A 20,756-nucleotide genomic window follows, 5' to 3' on the forward strand; every position below is an offset into this window, starting at 1 on the left:
AATTTATTGGATCTTTTTCTTAATGCCTTGGATAAAAAAATCTTTGTTAATGAAGTGCTACGATTCCAAGAATTAAAAATGTCGTTGATGACTATGGAATATGGATTATTCTCAATAGCAACTGAATTACCTCAGATTGATGAACATGAAGCATACATTTTCTAACATCACGATTGTTTTATAAATCTTTTTAACTATTATGCGTTGTACAAATTGTAGTAGCAAACGCTCTCTCTCAGTATTAAAACGAGTAAAAACTCGACTATGTTTATCCCATGATAGATAGATAATCTGATATTATTAACAATTGAATCTGAAATAACTAAAAAATAATCATATAATAACATCATTGATGAGTTTGCGAGATACCCTAGAAAAAATGGATATAATGAAGTGTCACATGTTATGAATCAATTTATACAAATAACATCAAATTCAACATGAATCCATTTAATTGAAACTGTTTATATTTATAGTTAATTGTTAAAATGATGATATGATGCGTTGCATTTTAAAAATAAAATATAATAATTGACTCAGATATGAGATGTCATGCAAAAAATGATTAATAACACTATTGATGATTTTAATTGGTTACACTGAATAAAGATAAGATTGATTTTTTTAATTTTTGTAATTTTATTATCTATAATTTGATACCTACTTTAATAATTTAAATTACGATACTGGATAATAAATATATACCTCAGAACATTAGTACCTAAACAGTTTTAACTTAAAATTTTCATTTTATTCTTTAGATTAGTGATTAATTTTACGATTATTAGGCTATAGTAAAAATACAATTTTAAATTTTGAATTAGGAGAATTAGATGATATATCCTTATATATAGTACAAGTGTATAAACAATATAATAGTTTGAAATAATACGATATTAATCGATATAATATATTGATTTAGTATATGTATACTATTGAATCAAAAATAAAGGAATTAGTTATAATTTATCAACCTTTGAAATACCTAACATGATATAGAATAATATTATTATCAGTATAGATATATAGAAAACAGCTGTATTATATACATTCGATTTTAGACGTGTTAGTATTAGGTTTAAGCTTGTTTTCATTCAATAACATTATGCATTAGCTAATATTATTTTTCATAAATAATATTAAATCTAAATAAAAAATTTGTTCTAAAAGTAATAATAAAAACTAATTTAAAAATTGTAAAATGAATTTAATACAATTACGTATACATAGTGACTACTCTATATATTTATATACCTATGTAACAACATTTATAAATGATAAATCAGTCAGTATTTATAATTTAAAAAATATTATGTATAGAAACTGTTGGTTATTAAGCAACAGCTAATTGTATAAAACTATAAATATATATTTTATTATAAGGTTTGTTTATTTGTTTGAGAAAAATGAAAATATACTTTTCTACATTCCTATATTATTTTTTTGATTCATTGTGAAATTATTCATACAAACGCATCACACATACCTATTTATTAAATGAATATTTGATAAATAATAAATATTAGCTTATATTTATATTATTTGTCTCTGTCAATTGACGACGTATATAATAGGTATCGCTGTAATTATATTTTATAGCAACATTTTTGTACAGGTCGCAAGTTATATACTGTATTGATTATTTCTACCTATATAATGAATATAATGAATATATAATAACTACAGCCGGCTACTTACACCTGAGATACTGCAGCAGTAAGATTACTGTATTTATAATAATATATTTAATACCTATTTACCTAAGTTAAAACTGCCACAATATTGGAATTTCTTATCAATATTTTTTGGACGGCGTAAGCACTTAATATAAAACAGCTTGTATATACATAGACATATTGTATGCATACACGTTATAGGGTCACAAACTTTTATGTGGGTTGAAGGAAGGATGTATATTGGGGCGGTGTATGGGCGTGGTATCGCGACTACTAGTCCTTTATCCGGCACGCCTCAGTATATTGGATACTTCTAAAGTTGATTCGGCAGTCTCTGCAGTAGCGTCCCGGCTCCCGCTTGTGTTTGTTAGCCCACGTCTCAACTAGCACTGCAATATGTAATCATAAGTATAAATTATTAATAACGATCTTAATATATCGTTCTTACGACGTACGCTTAGTATATCTATCAATGGACCATCATCACCATCATTATCAACTGAATCACCATGGAGCGGGGCATCATTACCACGCACCACCGTACACAAGAGATTATTTCCTCTACGAATATTCGTCCGGTTCCGAGTCCGATGGAACAAGTTCACTGAATAGTGATTGCGATTCCGGCAACTGTGGTAAGTGTAATTTAAATAGCTTATATATACAGTATTAAATTTAAGAAGATATCAACGCAATATTTGTTTCTTTTCTTAGGCTATAGATAAAATGCGTTCATGTAAGATCGTTTTTACGATTTTCGAGTCACCTTAAAGTAAAATCACCTAGGTATTACAAACATTTTAGAGGATAATATTTTTGCGGGTTTCACATATAAATTTTATATGTTACTACTATTTAAAATTGTTCTACTTTGTAATTTAAATGGATACTATAAATTGATTTTGAAACAATATTTAAAGAAATAAATATGTTACACCCTCAAAAATATTATTCTCAGTAATTTTTATAATTGGTGATTTTACTCTTATCACCTATAAATAAAAAAAAGGTACACGTTCATTTCTTCAGGGACTTAATTCCCGTTCATTTTTAACGATATGGATTTCAATAAGTTTTTTGTGCGGACATGCATAGTATTTTATTCACTATATATATTTTTTTTTTGTCCAGATACATTACATTTGACATGAACACCATGATTGTAAATAGTTTAGTCACAGAATTATTCTCATAGATAACTATATTATTATTTATTGTGATATTCTATATGGTATATGGTTAAACAAAGAATTTGAGCGATAAAAGTTGTTATCACAGTATCAGTATAATTGACAATTGTTATATCCATTATTTACTTAGGTATTAACTTTATTATATATTACAAGTTTGAAAATTCTATACATAAAAAAGAATATAATAGGGATCAGACTCATTCGTTACAACTATATTATATCCACTCCCACCTCCTGAATATATACATTTACTATTATCCATTTACAAATTATAAGTATAATATATTAATATAGAAATCAAAAAATGACTTCCAATTGTTACATAACTTGATTTTAAACATAATAAATATAATAACTGCCTATATAATAATTATTATTAATACAAAGTTAGACTTACACAAGGTTTACAGATAATATTTTCTATTATCTACAAACCTTAACACATAAATATTAAATTAGATGTATTATATGTTTTGTGTTTTACCATGCAGTATGAAAATGAGTTATATACACCTTGTGTTAATTAAAAATAATTTATAAGTATATTCCTATATCTATTTATTTGTAAATAAAACAATTTAGGGGTGGATTAAGATATATGGTAGCACATGAGCGGAATATATTGTGGTGCCTAAAATAAATAAATAAATATATTTTTTGATTTTATATAACATTTAATACTTTTGATAATATGTTGCTTATTTAATTCACTTGATAATAAAATATATAACTGAGAATTTGAGACTTTAATTATAATAACAAAAATAATAATTTTAAATGATATGATTAAAATTAAATACTTGGAAAATGTCTTGATTTTATATTCACAAAATCTTCAATTACATTTAAAAATTAATTTGCCTTAAAATATCACACTCTGAGCTCATTCTCGCAAGTTGATTAAATCTATCTCTATCCATAGAAATTCATAAACTATTTATGATGTATTTCAAATTAGAGAATGATCTTTCACTATTACAAACAATTTGTTGTTCGTCATCGACCGTCGTGTTAACAATAATTTTCATTAATCCCCAATTATTTATTTAAAAACGCTATACGATAATAATTAATAGAAAATAGTGTTATAATTAATATCACTATACCCTAGCTATATTTTATAGTGTTCACATGCAATGCAAAAAAACCAAAATAACTTGTTACTTTGTCTGCGTTTGTGTCAAGGAATGAAAACTTTTCTTATCGATATTTATCGCTTGTTTATTTAATGCATATTACAAACATTAATACAATAATAGAAGCTATTAAATTTAAATACAAAAATAAAGTTCCATATTATATATATATATATATGTATATATATTTTTAATTTAATAACTTTTTTTGTATTTATACAACTGTGAAGCCACCGTGCTGCAGCCCACTCAGCCCCTCCCTTAAATCTGGCCCTGAAAAATCTTGAAAATAAAAGACAACGTACCTAAGTAAGTCGCTCTTACAGCATTTGAAATTTATCAAAAATACAGTCACGATTTTTTTTTAAGTATATAAAATTAAATTTTTGTCAAAATCACGAAAATAAGTAAATTGTAATAAAAATGTATACAGTTTTTAATTTTTATACCTGTTGAGTTGAGAATTAAATATAAGTTTTAATTATTAAAATTGAAAAAAAAAATGACGTTATAAGCACGATTAGTTTTAAGTTCGTTTGAAGTCAAATAATGTTGACGAAATTTTTCAAACACATAATAACGATGTATGATTAAATTATTTTTGATTATCTCTTTAAAATGCACTTGGATGTATTTTATAGTTGATTCGGGTCGGAAGAAGAGTTCACGGTGTCACAGGCAAAAGACGCAGCAGCGGCAAGCAGCGAACCTGCGCGAACGACGACGTATGCAAAGCATCAATGAAGCGTTCGAAGGGCTTCGTGCACACATACCCACTCTGCCGTATGAGAAGCGCTTGTCCAAAGTGGACACACTGAAGTTAGCTATAGGTTATATAAATTTCCTGTCCGAGTTGACTCGTGGTACGGGACCTACAGGAAATGGCGTAACGTCATTGAATGTAGCCAAACTTACAACGATCGCCGGTCGTCTGCATAGACCACCGGCACAGGTCAAAGAACAACCCGTCAAGAAGTTTATTGTCAGAGGTAATTTAGACCAAAATAAAATTTTAAATTTTAACGCGGTGATAGAACTAACATATCAAATTATATTCATTTAAGTTGAATCACAATTCACCCAAAAACCTTTTTTCAATTAATAGAATAAAAATCATTGGTTCAAAAATGTTTAACAAAAATGAAGGTACCATTTATAATGATTTCTTGTAATATTTTGTTATGTATATTGTTATAGTATATTAATGTATTGTATTTGATTATTTTTGAATAATGGGTAATAACTAGAGAACGAATTGAAATGGAAAATGCATTTTTTCCGAAAACATTATTGCTTTCCAAGCATAAAATTAATTTCATACATCGAGGAATTAAACAATGTAATTTTTATTTTGCATTTTTCGACATTTTTAGTGCATTTTTTATATTTTTAAGTAGTTTTTATATGGGAATTGATAAAATTCGATAAAAAAATAAACAGCACCTGATTACACAATACTGTATTATGAAACACAAGCAAGATAAAACTGTAACGAATATAGGTATCTATCTAAATTGTATATTCATTTTTTGGAAATAATTTTCATGTAAAAAAGAAAATAGGGGAACTAGAAGATGATAAAAATGATACAAATAATTAATACCTAAGAATAAAAATTTATATAATTAAATAAATTTTTTCAAAGTTAAAAATAATTTTAAGAGCATTTTTTAGTGCATTTAAAAAAAATTCTGTTATGAGTGAATTAAATCGTATTTTTAAAGCATTTTTCTTGTTTTTTAGAGCATTTAAATCCGTTCCCTAGTAATAACTAATAATTATGGAAAAACAAGGATACTATGCAATAATTTTTCATTTTTAAACAAAATCTATTTGTTTTTTTTTTGTTTAATAAAAAAATGAATACCTAACCATAAAGACAATACATTTCCTGAATATTAGTGGGTATTATATGCATTTTCTATACATCAAACTTTCAACATATTATGAATTTATTGTGCTATTTATGGATTTTATAAATTTTATTTTTATTTTTCGATCCATGTATCTATATTCTATATGTTATTAAATCAAAAAACTTGAAAACTTAATTTTAACAAAATTTAATATTTAAACAATTAATAACGATCTTATAATTTTAGTTATTATTCAAAAAATATTAACTGTGGGAACACGAAACTTTTTATCATTACGTTTTTATATATTATTACTATATTTTTAAAGAAAAACATTGCAATTTTTAAAGAATGTATATTAATTTTAAGTTATTTATACTATGAACCTATGGGCTATGATTACACCATTATACGCTGTATGTAGCTAGTATTACTTTATATGTTATAATTTGATAATATAATACCAATTATCTATACAATCTACAGGAAAAGTTTTTGACAAAAATCAGTGCAACATTTTACTTATATTGAAAAATATAATTATTATAATTAATAAAATAGTAATATAAATTTAAAATATCCTTAGAAACATAGGCTGACAAAGCATCTCCGATTTTATATTATTATTAAAATAATTGCTTGGTAATCACTAACCTTATTGATTAGTGATTACCAAAAATTTAGACCATCACCGCTCAGAATCGTTATTTGTATCCAACATTCTAATGATTTAAAATGTATCATTGAATTAAAATGTAAAACATCCATTCAATAGTTACCTACCTATGACGAAGAATACTCAACACATACTATGCAGATCAAGTTTTCCGATATTTTTTTCTTCAATTGTGTAGGTTCATTCAAATCTTGAATCCTTAGGTACCCAATAATACCTATATGGCTGTATAAACAAGAGAATAAATATTAATTTTTTTTATATTTTATGTAAAACTATACTAAGACTATAATTTTTATAATACACCATGTATTATAATTCAAAACTACGTTTTAAAATTTCAATTTCGATTTAATGATTTACAGTAAAAAGAGCAACAATTGTTCGAAAAACATAATTTTATATCACCAATTATTAGTCGTACTTATAGCTACGTATTAGTATGTTCTACATTGTAACTTGTAACTATTTATTGGTATCATAAAATATTTAGTAGTTTAGAAGGTAAAATAGAATTTTTTAAATTTCAGGTGCGTTTGGAACTCCATATTCATTACATTCGTTGTCTTGGTCAAGGGCAAAAGAAAATTGTCCAAATAGTGCAGGAGTAATGCGAGCAAAGTTATGGAGGCCTGAAGTAGGGTCACCTCGTAATTCTGGATCTACTTCAACCTCAACGAGTTCGACATCATCAAGTAAAACCTAATCATTCAACATAATAAATAAGACAACTATTATTATAAGTGATATATTTATGTATTGTCTCTATTCAGTTGTTCTTATTTAAATTTAAAATGTTTATTATATAAATTAACTAAATTATTTTTTTGTATAGGTACCTAATATAATACCTCGTATACCTACTTGTTTTATTATTGTTTAATATTGTTAGTTGATAGTTATTAGAGTGTTTATTATTATTATTATTTTTTTAATTATTAATTTTAATTGTCCATTTTTTAAATATAATAATACATTATAATTTTATCATTCCTACTGTATAATTCACTAGCAATATAGATCGGTGTTTGTAATATGCGTATTATAGAGTAATTATATGATTTTCATGCTCAATCTACAGGTACTTCGATAGTCCATAACTTATAATATTTTTTTATAGCTGTAGAACAATAGGTATTAGGTATACCTATTTACTTATTACAACTCAATGACATATTTCATGTTTATTTTATTTTTCTTTCATAATCATACATACCTAATAGTTATAAACTTATAGCTTAAAAAAATAATCCGTTACAAATGAAATCGCAATAAAAACATTAAAAACTATTTATTGAAGATTAATACAGCAGAAGTTTGCAGTTGGGTAATTGTCAATATAATATTATAGTATACGAGAATCGTGACTGAATTTGTACCATAGAACACTAGTATTCTATGCTTGTACATGCTAATTGCTTAGGAACATTTTCAAGCTCATTCAATAATAATTGTGGTTGATATCGATCTTAAAAACTAGACTGAAGAGAAATAAAAATTTTGATTATTTCATTTCTTTTTCTGAGAACCATACTTCCAGAAGAAAATACTAGATTTACAGTATAGGTATTCATTGTAACCAAAAGAATTTCGTTAAATATTCAAACACATATAATTCATAAATAATGCATACCTATCTGTTAAGCTTTTTTTAACTCCAGTAAAAACAACTAATGTAAAACCTTGTTTATTGTATACCATTGTTTATAAATACTATAGTACTATAAGTCTATAATACAATTATGGTTTTACTTCATTATCAAACTTTATGGCCGAGCATATCACAATATCAAAAATTGCACATGCCTATAAATAGCCTAAAAAGAATTAAAATATTTTGGAAATTATAAATATACAATATATATAACATATATTTTTTTATTAACATTTAAAATATAATATTCATATTTGTTAGTAATAATTCTGATAATTCAATTTTTAGTGAATAACTCTGTGGATGCTAGAAATACCTTAATGGATCCAATGAAACCGTGAATCATTTATAGTTTTTACTGCTTAAAAAAGTGATGACAAACACAAAAAAAAGTCTAGAAATACAGATAATTGTAAGGCAAAAAAGGTAAAATCGTTTAAAAAATAATAAAGACATTTAGTAACTACAAAAATAATAGTAATAAATAATGTACTAGCGTGTGGAAATGCGTGATACTAAATTTAAGATATCGAAATCGAATTTCTTTAAAAAAATAATAATATTATTTAAAAATTAAAAGGATAAGTAATGTTAATATATATTATGTATAAATGTATAAGTATGAAAGCATAATTTTAAAACACGACATTTATAATAATATTAATAGGTGATGTACTAATGTCTTAAAATATAGCATTTTTTACTGAATAAAATTCAATCAATATACTTTCCTAATATCCATGAATGGCGAGTTAAAGTTCCTTGGCATAGTCGTAGCGACCGTCACGCCCACTGGTGAGCATATAATATTATGATATCAATAGATCCTTTTCGTGATAATAACCGATAATTTTGATAACTGGTAATGAAAATAATGAAATGCATGATCATATTTTAATCATCGAATCATGAGTATTCATCATATAAATCATAATATTCAATTGTTCAAATGAAAGTTCAAATTTTAATATATCCAAGTATCAAATTACCTAGGTGTAAAACTTTTTGAGTTCCTAGTCTAATCTCTGTTAGGAGTTTGTTACTATTTTAATCGTATTAATGTCCATATTATTTTAATTTTGTGATATAACTTAATAAGAATTAAGAATATGGCTGAGTTAGTGTTGGACATCAATATTCGAGGTTGGGTGTTTTTACCAATTGTATTGATCACATTCCTTGTCGGTGTCATTCGTCATTATGTGTCGTTGTTGATCACATCTCAAAAAAAAGTTGAGCTGACACAAGTACAGGATAGTCAAGTATTAATTAGATCACGCATGCTACGTGAAAATGGCAGATACATATCTAAACAAGGGTTTTACATGCGTCGCCATTACTTTAACAATGAAGAGAATGGTTACTTCAAGACCCAAAAACGAGCAGCTCCTGCTCAAACAGCTATGCCTGATCCAAGTATGATGACTGAAATGTTAAAAGGCAACGTAACCAATGTTTTGCCAATGGTGGTTATTGGTGGTTGGATCAATTGGATGTTCTCAGGATTTGTCACTACCAAAGTACCATTTCCCTTAACTTTGCGTTTCAAACCAATGTTGCAAAGAGGTAATTTGTGTAATTTGACCTTTTAACACAAGTTTTAATTTTTTTCTTTTTTAGGTATTGAATTGGTTTCATTAGATGCAGCTTGGGTGTCGTCTGCTTCATGGTATTTTTTGAATGTATTTGGGCTTCGCAGCATTTATGCATTAGTTTTGGGTGAAAATAATGCTGCAGATCAATCACGTTTGATGCAAGATCAAATGTCCGGTGCTGCAATGTCAATGCCTATGGATCCAAAAGTAGCTTTTAAAGCAGAATGGGAAGCATTGGAAATTAGCTCACATAAATGGGCCCTTGCAGATCTCGACAACGAAGTGCTTAATGTATTATTGAATAAAAGTATTAAGTAGCAATTTGAACTTTGAAGTGAACATGGTTTTGATATTCCAACTAAGGTGTATAATGAGTTGAGTAATATAATTGTTTTTTTTAAAAATTATTATCTTACTTATAAATTAAATATTTAATTAATTTTTTGTGTAGCTTGTCATGTATTTAATTTTGGTTTTATGTTGATTAAATGTATAACAATAATTATAATTCATTCATGTAATACTTTATTTTTCTTTTGTGGTAAAGTAATATAGCCCCATACAATTTTGTTTTTTTAATAAATTTGAAGTTAATATGCCTGAATTGGATATTTAATTAATCATTACTTAAATAGTTAATTTTTATTTCAATATTTTTTGTTTTGTTTTGAAAGTGAAGTTATTAAATATTTTTTTAATTAATCAGTAATTCTCAGCAAACTATACACACAATTTACTAAAGAATTCTTACTACAATACATACAAAGTTTATTGTTATAATAATTTTATAAACAATAAACTACATTTATATTTGATCAAAAATATTTGTTAATTATTATGGATTATGACACTGTCACACATGGCAGTATTTAGTTTTAAAATAATAAAAGTAACTAGTCACATAGTAAATAGAGGTTCATATGATAATATGATAATGAACTACACAGGTACCCATGTTTTTACCTTTGACGGGATTAAAGCCCGTGTAATAAAAATACCTGTGAGTTTGAACTTGAATACTTCTCGTATATTTAAAAAATGAAAAGTAAATATAATAAATAATACAGAATATAATAATAATCATAATATTTTATTGTTATTTGATTTCGTATTCGATTATCAAAAAAAAAAAAAAGAGTTGTAAATTTAAATGATGTTTAAATTATTTGAGACAATATTTAAACAAATCGATATGAACATTATATTATAAATATTTTTATTTAAAGTATATCTGAATTCTAAATTACAATATACACGGGTTTACACAGATATTCAATACCTGTTTTACCTTTAACTGAAAAGTGAAAATATAATAATTACATTTTATTAATATTGATAAGTATTAATCAGTAATGTAAAAGTTATTGTTATATTATAGAAATTATATACTTGTAAATAATAGTGATTGTTTAGTTGAATTTATCTATGAAAAGTATTAGCTAATCACTTATTTCTTTTTGCATTTTTGATGTACAAGGTACTAAATTCCAGATTAATACTTTAATGTTTTAAAAATAAAATTTTATTTATTTATAAGTTATATAAAATAATATACATTTAAACAAATAATGGATTTTTTTAAGTAATAAAGAAATAGCTAAACTCCAATTGATAAAAATTAATTAAATCATGCAAGTAGCCAAAATTCTGACTCCTACTTTTTTTAATATTGCCTATTTGCATTTAACAGATTTTGTCCATTTTGTTCACCTTACTGCATAAACTATGATAAATCTGAATCGAGAATGTTTCTCCTTAGTTTCTTATTTCATACATTTAGCACTTCACAACATTCTTTTTAAGAATTTCATTTATAGACTTGCCAGCAATCAGATATAATTGTCTATAAAATTTTTGTATGACTACAAATTCTTAGTAATAACTAATAAGTATACTTTGTTCAAAATGAAATAAGTACGTGGCTCCTGAATTGCGCACATGTGCTTAGCTCACTAAACACAGTAATATTACAATTAGTGAACTCGGTGGGTATGGCAAACAAGGGTTGTTTGGCCCCTGCCTGAAAAAAACTAGTCTCTGTTTGATATTCATTTGATTTTGAACAGAGCATATTAATAACAAATTTCCAATCTATCAGCTAACTCTACATATATAACAAAACACTATCATTTGTGTGCAATACATATGCACAAAATACCCATTGATAAGGAAATAAGTGGTATAGAATACAGTTTGAGCATGTCAGCTAAAAAAATAAATAAATATTTTAAGTAAAGGTTAAGTTTAAATCCATTGATTATTGTATGAAGAGACTGTGACATACAAAATTAGATCTAACATTGAAGCAGAGGAATTACTTGGAAAATCAATTATAATAGCTGAAATATGATACAAGATATTGAGTTGGCTCGGTCATGTATTAAGGGCTAAATCAATAACAATTTATCTACTATAAACTCTAGGTAAGAGGTTGATTGGAAAACCGAAATAGGGATGGATTGTTAAAATCAAGAAGGAACTAAGATAATTAGGGATAGACAGAGAGAGATAGAAAGTTTTTTTTATAGCCATGGGCCTCAATGGCTTCTTAAGCTAATAGAGAGAGAAAGAGAAATTTTATTTAAATAAAAAATTAAAGGTTATAACTGGAATTCAGTTCAGTACACATAAATCTTTTACATATGTTATATGTTTTGATATTATGATGTAATTCAACTGATCAACTCGAGATACACTTTTAAGTTTAAAATTGACACAGATTACAGTGTAATGAATTATATGATAATTGGTAATATAATATTACATGTATAATACATCAATCTTTATATTTAATTTTCAAAGAAAATTCATTGTAAAAATAAAAATATAAGTACATCTATTGCACGTAAAAAGTTATATTTTATTTCTGAAATGTAGTTTTATAACTAATAAGTTTAATGTTTGTTTTAATTTTAAATTACATTATTCATTTGTCTGTTGAGACTCAAATATAGGGTACTTAACTTTAGCTACATTCCAAACAATGTTGCCTTGTGATAAATTTTGTACCAAATCCACAACTTCAGACACCTAAAATAATAAATAATAACAGTAATGTAAATAAATATAAACAATTCACTGTTTATTAAACTATTGTTTTTCTTACAGGTACTCGTATTTGTTCCATAGAATCTCTTTCTCGAATGGTTACCGATTGTGGTTCAACCAGTGAATCAAAATCTACTGTAATGCAATATGGTACTGCTATCTCGTCGGTTCTTGCATAACGACGTCCTACTGATCCACTTGAATCATCAATTTTATTTGATACACCTTTCAGGCATAAGTTTTTAGCTAAAAATAAATTACATTATATAATTTCAAAATCATTAGTTAAATTATTATTATTTTATAATACTTACACAACATTGACACTAATGGTGTAAACTTATCATTGTCAAGTAATGGAAGAACACAACATTTTAAAGGTGCAACTAATGGTGGCAACGACAAGTACTAAAAATAAATAAAATTTATGAATAATTTATTTATTCACTAATTATTTGAACAATTATAATATATTTACTGTTCTTTGCTCATCTTTTTCCCGAACTTTAAATGTATGTTCTAACAAAGTATAAATTATTCGGCCAATACCGAATGATGGTTCAATTACATTAGGAACAATTTCTTCAACATGTATAGTTTTTGAGTACGATTTGAGAGGGATCATTTCTTTATTGATCGAGAATTCTTTATTACCAATTTTACACAATGTTAATCCAGTAGTTGGATCCGGTTTTCTAAAAGTAGAAAATAAAAAAATTGTTTATAAAAACTTTTTTATTATTTATAGATAAAACTACACGTAAAATAGTTTTAAGCTTTTAAAAATAAATTACCCATTATCAATGAATTCATGTAGTTGTTTAACTTCGTTAATGGATAATTTTGATAATTTTTCAACACATTCTTTGGAATCTTTGCGTAGCGTCTTACCAATCAAACCTTTATCCATTTCCAATTCTAAAAAAAGCATAGCCTCAAGGTTTATAATCACAAATTATATTTATAGAAAAAATATTTACCTGTTACTTGAATTGTTTTTGGGGCAGGCAATTTCCTTTCAGCCACTAATCTTTGTTTAGTTTCTTCGCCGTGTTTACTGAGGTCATACGCTGATCGATCAGCACAACCAATACACTCTACCCAACCCTAGTGAAATATGTTTAAAATAATTTATAATTGTTATAGTTAAGTATTATACACATTTGACTTTAAACATAAATTAATGAAAAATGCTCACATAAGAAGTTAAACACTCAGCATCCCAACAGTCAACAGCGTAATGAGCCATTTCATTTGACATGTGTTGTCGAAATCTAAGTTTTTCTTTGGTCACTCCAATTTTCATCATAAACATGTAAATACGAGCCATGAAATATCCCAATGTTTGATTAGCAACCATACCCTGATAATAAACATTGGTATTAATAACTAATTCAGTAGATAATTTGTCTAAAGTAATTTATAATTTTTACTTTGGATACAGCTTCACCAATCGTAATATCAACAGGAGGTTGTCCATCCATTTGATTACAAGCACTGTATAACTTCATTGTAGTATTTTCTACGTCAATAAACTTTGAATGTGATTTGTCGCTTGGATCACAGAAATGTTCTATTTCAGCCATAGTAAATTCCCTAATATGAATATATTTAATTTTATATACTAAAACTTGCTTTTTGTTGTTGTTTAATATAACATTTTTAATTACCGAACTCTCAATAAACCAGATCGAGGAGAAATTTCATTCCGAAAAGCATTACCAATTTGAGCAGCAGCAAATGGCAATCGCCCTTGATTAAACTCGAGTAAACGTTTGAAATTAACAAATATACCTTGTGCAGTTTCTGGTCTTAAAAATCTATCCAACAGTATATATTAAAATCGGTTTCATAACTTAAAATTTATTTTTAAATCCAAAAATACAAACCCTTTTTGGTCTCCAGTAGGTCCGATTTGGGTAGCAAACATAAGATTAAAATCAACGGGTTCAGAAAGATCATTCCCGGTGGTCGGTGATTTCATGTTAAATTTGTTTACAATATCAGACATTTGTTCTGTAGTCATACCATCCAATTTAATTATAATATCCTTGCATTCTTCTTTAACTTCAAGAGTTTGTTTTTTATCCTTGATTAAAGTTTCCAAGCGATTTTTAATTAAATGGTCAAGCCTAAAGCATTCTCCAGTTTTTTTATCTTTCACCATGGTATCAGCAAATTTTTCTACATGTCCTGATGTCCTTAAAAGGATTACAATACAAAATCATTATCATATGTTGGACAGAATCTGAAATAAAATCTTACTCTAAAACTCGTTCCGGTGTCAGCATTGAACAATCAATTTCAAGCATCTGTTCTTCAAGAACAAAAAAACGTTTCCATTGTTCCAAAATATTTGATTTTAACGCACAACCCATTGGTCCAAAATCATATAATCCAGCAACACCTAGATAATATTGTATAACACAAAACGGTTAAAATTATGAATTATTTTTCTATCACTCTTGACATACCTCCATAAATTGAAAAGGATTGGTCATAAAAAAATCTACGTATCATAAGGTCTGCAAATTTAGACCTATTAAATGTTTCTGAGGGTGGTTGCAAAGCTAACTCTTTATCGTCTAATTGTTTCTTCAATGCTTTCAACTCTCCAACTGCCTTTTTCACTTCCATATCTGAGGCGTTTGATTCTTTCATCGATCTTACAATGAGACCCTACCAGAAACAAATAAAATCGCACACAATGCTATATCAATTGGTTGGTATTTTTTTAAAAATCTTTCTATGGGCCGGTTACTCACTTGTTTCCTCACAGCCTCTCTCAGAGGAGCCAAAATTTGTTCGACTTGTGGATCAGCCATAGCCTCTGGATGATAGTTGATGATCTTCACGTGGGTAGCTGACTTTTTCGTGCCCCAGTTACTCAATTTTGAGTAATGTCGTGTGCTGGCAGACGGACGAGTTAGGATACGAATTTCTCCAGCAGTAAGTATTTGTCTGATGACCAATTTCAAATTCAGATACTGCAAACGTGACATACCTGAATCAGGGTAAATAATATGTGAATAGGACTTGATATCATTGGTTAAAATTGTATAACCTTTGTACACTGATAGATGGCGTATATGTCTAGTCTAGTTAGATAAATTGATATTTATTATTTTGTGATAGGTAATCATATAACAGATCAGTGATCTGAGATCACAGCTGAGTGATAACTGACGTATGACCACGATCAAAGTCGATCATAGACCACTGATTAATCCGTGTATAGACCTTACTACAACTATAGAATATAGATAGTACACTATACTAGTATCTATATCCGTGCCTTATACTAAGTATAAGGTCTATGATCACGATTCACGATGTACATTGTAGGTACAGTTGTTAATAGGTCTATGATCGTGACCACGATTATAAAGAACTTTATAATCGTGCACATGACTAAATATTTAGTCATGATCGTGCGTGTGACATATACAGAGAAAGTGCATTGGTGCATCATATTACCGCTCTATGAAATGCATCACTGAAAATATGAGTATGGGCAAGGTGGATAACGGATATATATCCACTTTGAATATGGGTATATTTACTTTAAATTAGCCATGCTGTCTCCCCCCAAATAGGAACAGTAGTTAGTAAGTCAGTATATAGTCATTATAACCTAAGTATAGCCTTGTAACGGATACTTTTAAAAAGTATTTTTAATATATAATACGTAATTCGACTTTTTAAAGAAAAGTATTTTATATTTTATTAGGAAATCGATAGACTGTATAAAATTAAATGGATATAGTTAAGGTTCCTACAAATATTAAAATATACCAATATACAACGATGAACGATCTATAAATAAAAATATAGCACAATTTGTATTTAAAAATATTATTTGATTTTAAATATTGAAATACAGATACTTTCAAAAAAATTTTCAAATACTGTACCCAAGTTCTTTTTTTAAATTCATTTAGAATATGTATTTGAACACTTTTACTCAAGTACTTTACAAGATTGCATTAATAGGTATATTGTAGTAGCATAGTATGCTTGTCTTTGGTAAATAGTAAGTAGTAACTTATCATAAAAGAAACACCTAATTTTGTAATAACTAATAACACAATAACGTTGTGCTATAAAGACTTATATAATTTATTTACCTAATACTTTACTAATATTAGTTTTTATCATCCCCATACAAACATTTGTCATTCTGTACTATAATAATTAATAAGCCATTACTTTAATTTGGATAGAAAAACATATATTATTTAAATTTTTAATACCTATGTATATTGTCTACCGTAAGTTTTAGCTACGCTAACAAAATTAATTAATGAATAATTAACTAAATAGAATCTTTAGGCAGTATTATGAATTAATATATATATATATAGGTATATACTCGTAAAAGATGCATAGGTACCTCAGTACTACCTAATTGTCATTATGTCATTTATATACTATGACAATCATATTTCCTGTTTATTTAAATAAAATGTAATACAATTTTAATAATTCATTGATAAGCTACCAGTTACTAGATCAAAAAGTATCTTATTTACAAAACAGGACAATTATATATATTATAACTTATGCAGCACATCCATTTGCTCATACCAAATACCTATCCACAATTTGTTACAATAAAACGCAAAAATGTTTTTTAAGGAAAACAATTAACACAGCTAAAGAACATTATGGACAAATTTACCTTATTAAAATGTATTGAGATTATACTATAAAGTAAAAAGATTTAAATTAAATAAGCAAACTGATAAATGTATGAAAAATACTACTGAAGAGAAGTAGTGATATTAGAAGCTGGACAAAAGCAACATCCAGTTTAACATCTCTAAAAATGATTAACAAATTTCAAGTATGTTTAAAAACAAAAATATAATTTATGTAAATTTTACTATCCACTAAGATAATGAATAACACACAGAGGCCTAACAAAAACTATTTTTTTGGAGACCTCCTATGGTACTTAGCTTTCCATAACCACTCCATCAGCAGTAACGTAGAAGCGTTAGATAGTTGGCACAGTTAACTTTAGATCTCCTAAGGAATAGTTAGGTTCCTTGAAATAGAACCGCAATGAACATTCTCATCAGATTACATGTATAGAATTGGTATTTTTTGAAAATTATGAAACTAACAAGACACTATCATAAATTTAAAATTCAAACTTAAATAGGTATAACCATAATTATGTGTTGCAAATTAAATTTCACTTAATTGCTTTCATAAATTTAGGTTTTAAATTCTTAAATAATTGCAATGGAAGATATCATAAGGAGTTATAGCTAAAACAAATAAATAATATCATGTTTGGAAAAATTGTGTTTACTGAATCATAAGTTGTTATAACGGTTGTCACATATTTTAATTCCTCTTGGGGTACTGGGTTCCGCTGAGGACCAGTTGTAATCCTGAGATGTTTTGGAAATCCTACATAAAAAATAACATAATATAACTAAGTATATATTATAAATAAGTTAAAAAATAAAAAAAAACAAAAACAAACCAGCATTTTCAACATGTCTTTAGTTTCAGTATCAACTTCAATAACATCTTGTTCAAGAGCAGACACTTCTGGTACATAGTTATCTCTCCTCTCACGTTCTTCTTCTTGCAATTTAATGGAAATACCACGAACTTGACTTGTACGCAATCTTTTCATTAAATGAGTAACAAATCTGCAATTAAATGATTTAAAAAAGATTAACATAACAATAATAAAAATATAATATTGATATTTTTTGGTATTGGAAGAGATTGCTGTTATCTGTATAATAACTATTATAATATCTAATTTTCGCAATGTCAGAGAAAATATTTTAATATTTTTAATAACTTTGCATTATAACAAATACGCCATGATTAGGTAATATAGAATAATTCAACTATATTATATTAAAAAAATTACATTATTTTTGCTTTAAATTATGTAAAATTTACTTTTTTTTAGGTATTTCTGACACAAATATTTGAATGAAACATAACATTATGGAATAAAATCTTTTAAAGTATTTAATCTAATGATCATAATTTAAAAGAAAATTGTTATTTAGAATTAAGTAATTTATATCTGTCAAGGATGGAAACCGATATGTCAGAGTAATATAGCCATAGTTATACATAACTTATGAGCTACAACTATTTAATGAAAGCAGAATTAGATGTGTCAATTACACAGAAATACTGTGTGGTAATCATTTAACTAAAACGATCAGATATGAGAAATAATGAAGGAATTTTATTGAACCTATATAGTAACTGACTCACAAAAAAATATATAAAATAAAACTCAAGAGATTATGTGGTGTAAAAATCTATAGCTGAATTTAAGTTATAAATGACACAAAACATTAATAATTGACTAGGTTATAAAAGAACCAATTAAGGAAGAAACTATTGGTTATTAATGAAAATCTTAGAAGTAATTTAAATTTTATTAATAATTAAATGCTTGAAGTACCGTTTTGATAAACGGTATACTAAAAGTATCATATTTAGTATTTACCCAGCGATTTTGTTACGCAGTGGCTTTGTGGGGATGATTGCGATTTCCTCACATATCCTTTTGTTGGTGTGGAAGTCTAATGTTAATCGAGTATAATACTTCTCGATGATGACTCTGGCAGCCTTCTTGACAGTCTTCGTCCTGACACGACCCTAATTTACAAAACATATTATTCATTATGAAGCGAACAGAACCAATAGTCGGGCAAGATATGGTTAATAAAATATGACACCGCCTTTAAAAAGTGGATACGTTTGAACGATTGTCATTTCTCCATTACGTTAAAAGGTTTAACGTTTAACGTTAAGAATCGACATTTTACTCCAAAACCATAGGATTATTAAGATAAATTTGGATACTCACCATGATTGCAGTTTCTTCAAGTCAAAATCTAAAATACTCGAGAAGTAAACAAAATCAACAAGAACGAAAAGGACTGATCAAAATTATCGTTTGAGGTTACTTAACAGTTAACAGTTTGACCACGAGTTATATGATAACACACACAGTGGAGCCACAACACTTTTTTTTAATATATTCTCGATCAGCACATAGATTATCTTTATCATAGAATAATATGTTCACGCATGAACTATGAGGCTAGCCTTCAATTTATAATTTTCACGCATGGCTATACAGCAGTAAAGAGTATAATGTATAATGCGCACGGTATACCGGTAATCCGTCGGTCTGTGGTTCACGGCAATACCTATCAGAAAAACGGGACACGGGTTTATTACGAATTCACGAATCACGATTAGAAAGGTATATTTTAAATCAAGGGGTACACGAACACGGTCTAAGAAGTTTATAAGTTATCTTTTGTGATTTATTCTATAATCAATGGTCGTTATGTATAATATATACTCATATGTACTAGGCATTAATGCATTAGGCAGTAGGCAACATATTGTTCTGTGGTAAAAGTAACTAAGTAAGTGAAATAGTTGAGAGTGAATCGGTATTTACCCACAGTTGTATATTCATATTTTTTCTACGAATGGAGTATAGAGCATTGTTCCGTGTCTACGTTCCCTAGTGTCATGACTTAAGATGGTAAATTTTCAAAAAAAACAAAACCGTGGTCCCCTTTAGCATTCATCGCTGCATATTTCTAGTATACTAGAGTATGATTGCAGGTGTCTGGTTAGCATTTTATGTTGACTAGAGGGGATCTTCAATTGCATTATAATAAAATTCAAAATTTAATAATACCACAGAATATACACTCTTTTTTTTATCTCTTGTTTTGATTTTTTATTTATATTTGAAATCATTCATATAAATGTTGGGTACCTTAAAATATATAAATTACAATTGGGTGTTCCATAAAAATCTATAAATCAGAAAACCAAACGTGCTGACAAATAAAAATCTTTAAAATTCCTAGTTCAGATTTACACAGTAAAGTTAATCACAATGTATT

At 27.1% G+C, this 20,756-nt stretch overlaps 4 protein-coding genes across 4 annotated transcripts; 2 read left to right on the forward strand and 2 right to left on the reverse strand.

Moving 5' to 3' along the window:
* Nucleotides 1-2,007: 2,007 nt before the first annotated feature.
* On the forward strand, nt 2,008-7,361 carry LOC113549230 (pancreas transcription factor 1 subunit alpha-like). The gene is made up of 3 exons (XM_026950434.1): nt 2,008-2,311; nt 4,647-4,994; nt 7,068-7,361. Exons 1-3 carry the CDS (start codon nt 2,149-2,151, stop codon nt 7,241-7,243), a joined length of 687 nt encoding a protein of 228 aa, XP_026806235.1. The 5' UTR covers nt 2,008-2,148; the 3' UTR covers nt 7,244-7,361.
* A 1,708-nt stretch (nt 7,362-9,069) lies between these two features.
* Nucleotides 9,070-10,351, forward strand: LOC113548545 (ER membrane protein complex subunit 3). Its single transcript, XM_026949486.1, has 2 exons — nt 9,070-9,757; nt 9,812-10,351. Exons 1-2 carry the CDS (start codon nt 9,301-9,303, stop codon nt 10,102-10,104), a joined length of 750 nt encoding a protein of 249 aa, XP_026805287.1. The 5' UTR covers nt 9,070-9,300; the 3' UTR covers nt 10,105-10,351.
* Nucleotides 10,352-12,621: 2,270 nt separating this feature from the next.
* LOC113548543 (glycine--tRNA ligase) lies at nt 12,622-15,836 on the reverse strand. The gene is made up of 13 exons (XM_026949485.1): nt 15,600-15,836; nt 15,309-15,513; nt 15,100-15,241; nt 14,724-15,035; nt 14,505-14,654; nt 14,268-14,430; nt 14,033-14,197; nt 13,815-13,941; nt 13,629-13,752; nt 13,313-13,529; nt 13,149-13,242; nt 12,893-13,080; nt 12,622-12,816 (listed from the first exon to the last, which is right to left on the reverse strand). The coding sequence occupies exons 1-13, from the start codon at nt 15,834-15,836 to the stop codon at nt 12,709-12,711; spliced, it is 2,232 nt and encodes a 743-aa protein (XP_026805286.1). The 3' UTR covers nt 12,622-12,708.
* A 2,293-nt stretch (nt 15,837-18,129) lies between these two features.
* On the reverse strand, nt 18,130-19,843 carry LOC113548547 (40S ribosomal protein S17). Its single transcript, XM_026949488.1, has 4 exons — nt 19,694-19,843; nt 19,331-19,482; nt 18,332-18,503; nt 18,130-18,255 (listed from the first exon to the last, which is right to left on the reverse strand). The coding sequence occupies exons 1-4, from the start codon at nt 19,694-19,696 to the stop codon at nt 18,190-18,192; spliced, it is 393 nt and encodes a 130-aa protein (XP_026805289.1). The 5' UTR covers nt 19,697-19,843; the 3' UTR covers nt 18,130-18,189.
* Between the last annotated feature and the right edge of the window lie 913 nt (nt 19,844-20,756).

Source organism: Rhopalosiphum maidis, chromosome 4 (assembly GCF_003676215.2).
Source record: "Rhopalosiphum maidis isolate BTI-1 chromosome 4, ASM367621v3, whole genome shotgun sequence".
Classification (NCBI taxonomy): domain Eukaryota; kingdom Metazoa; phylum Arthropoda; class Insecta; order Hemiptera; family Aphididae; genus Rhopalosiphum; species Rhopalosiphum maidis.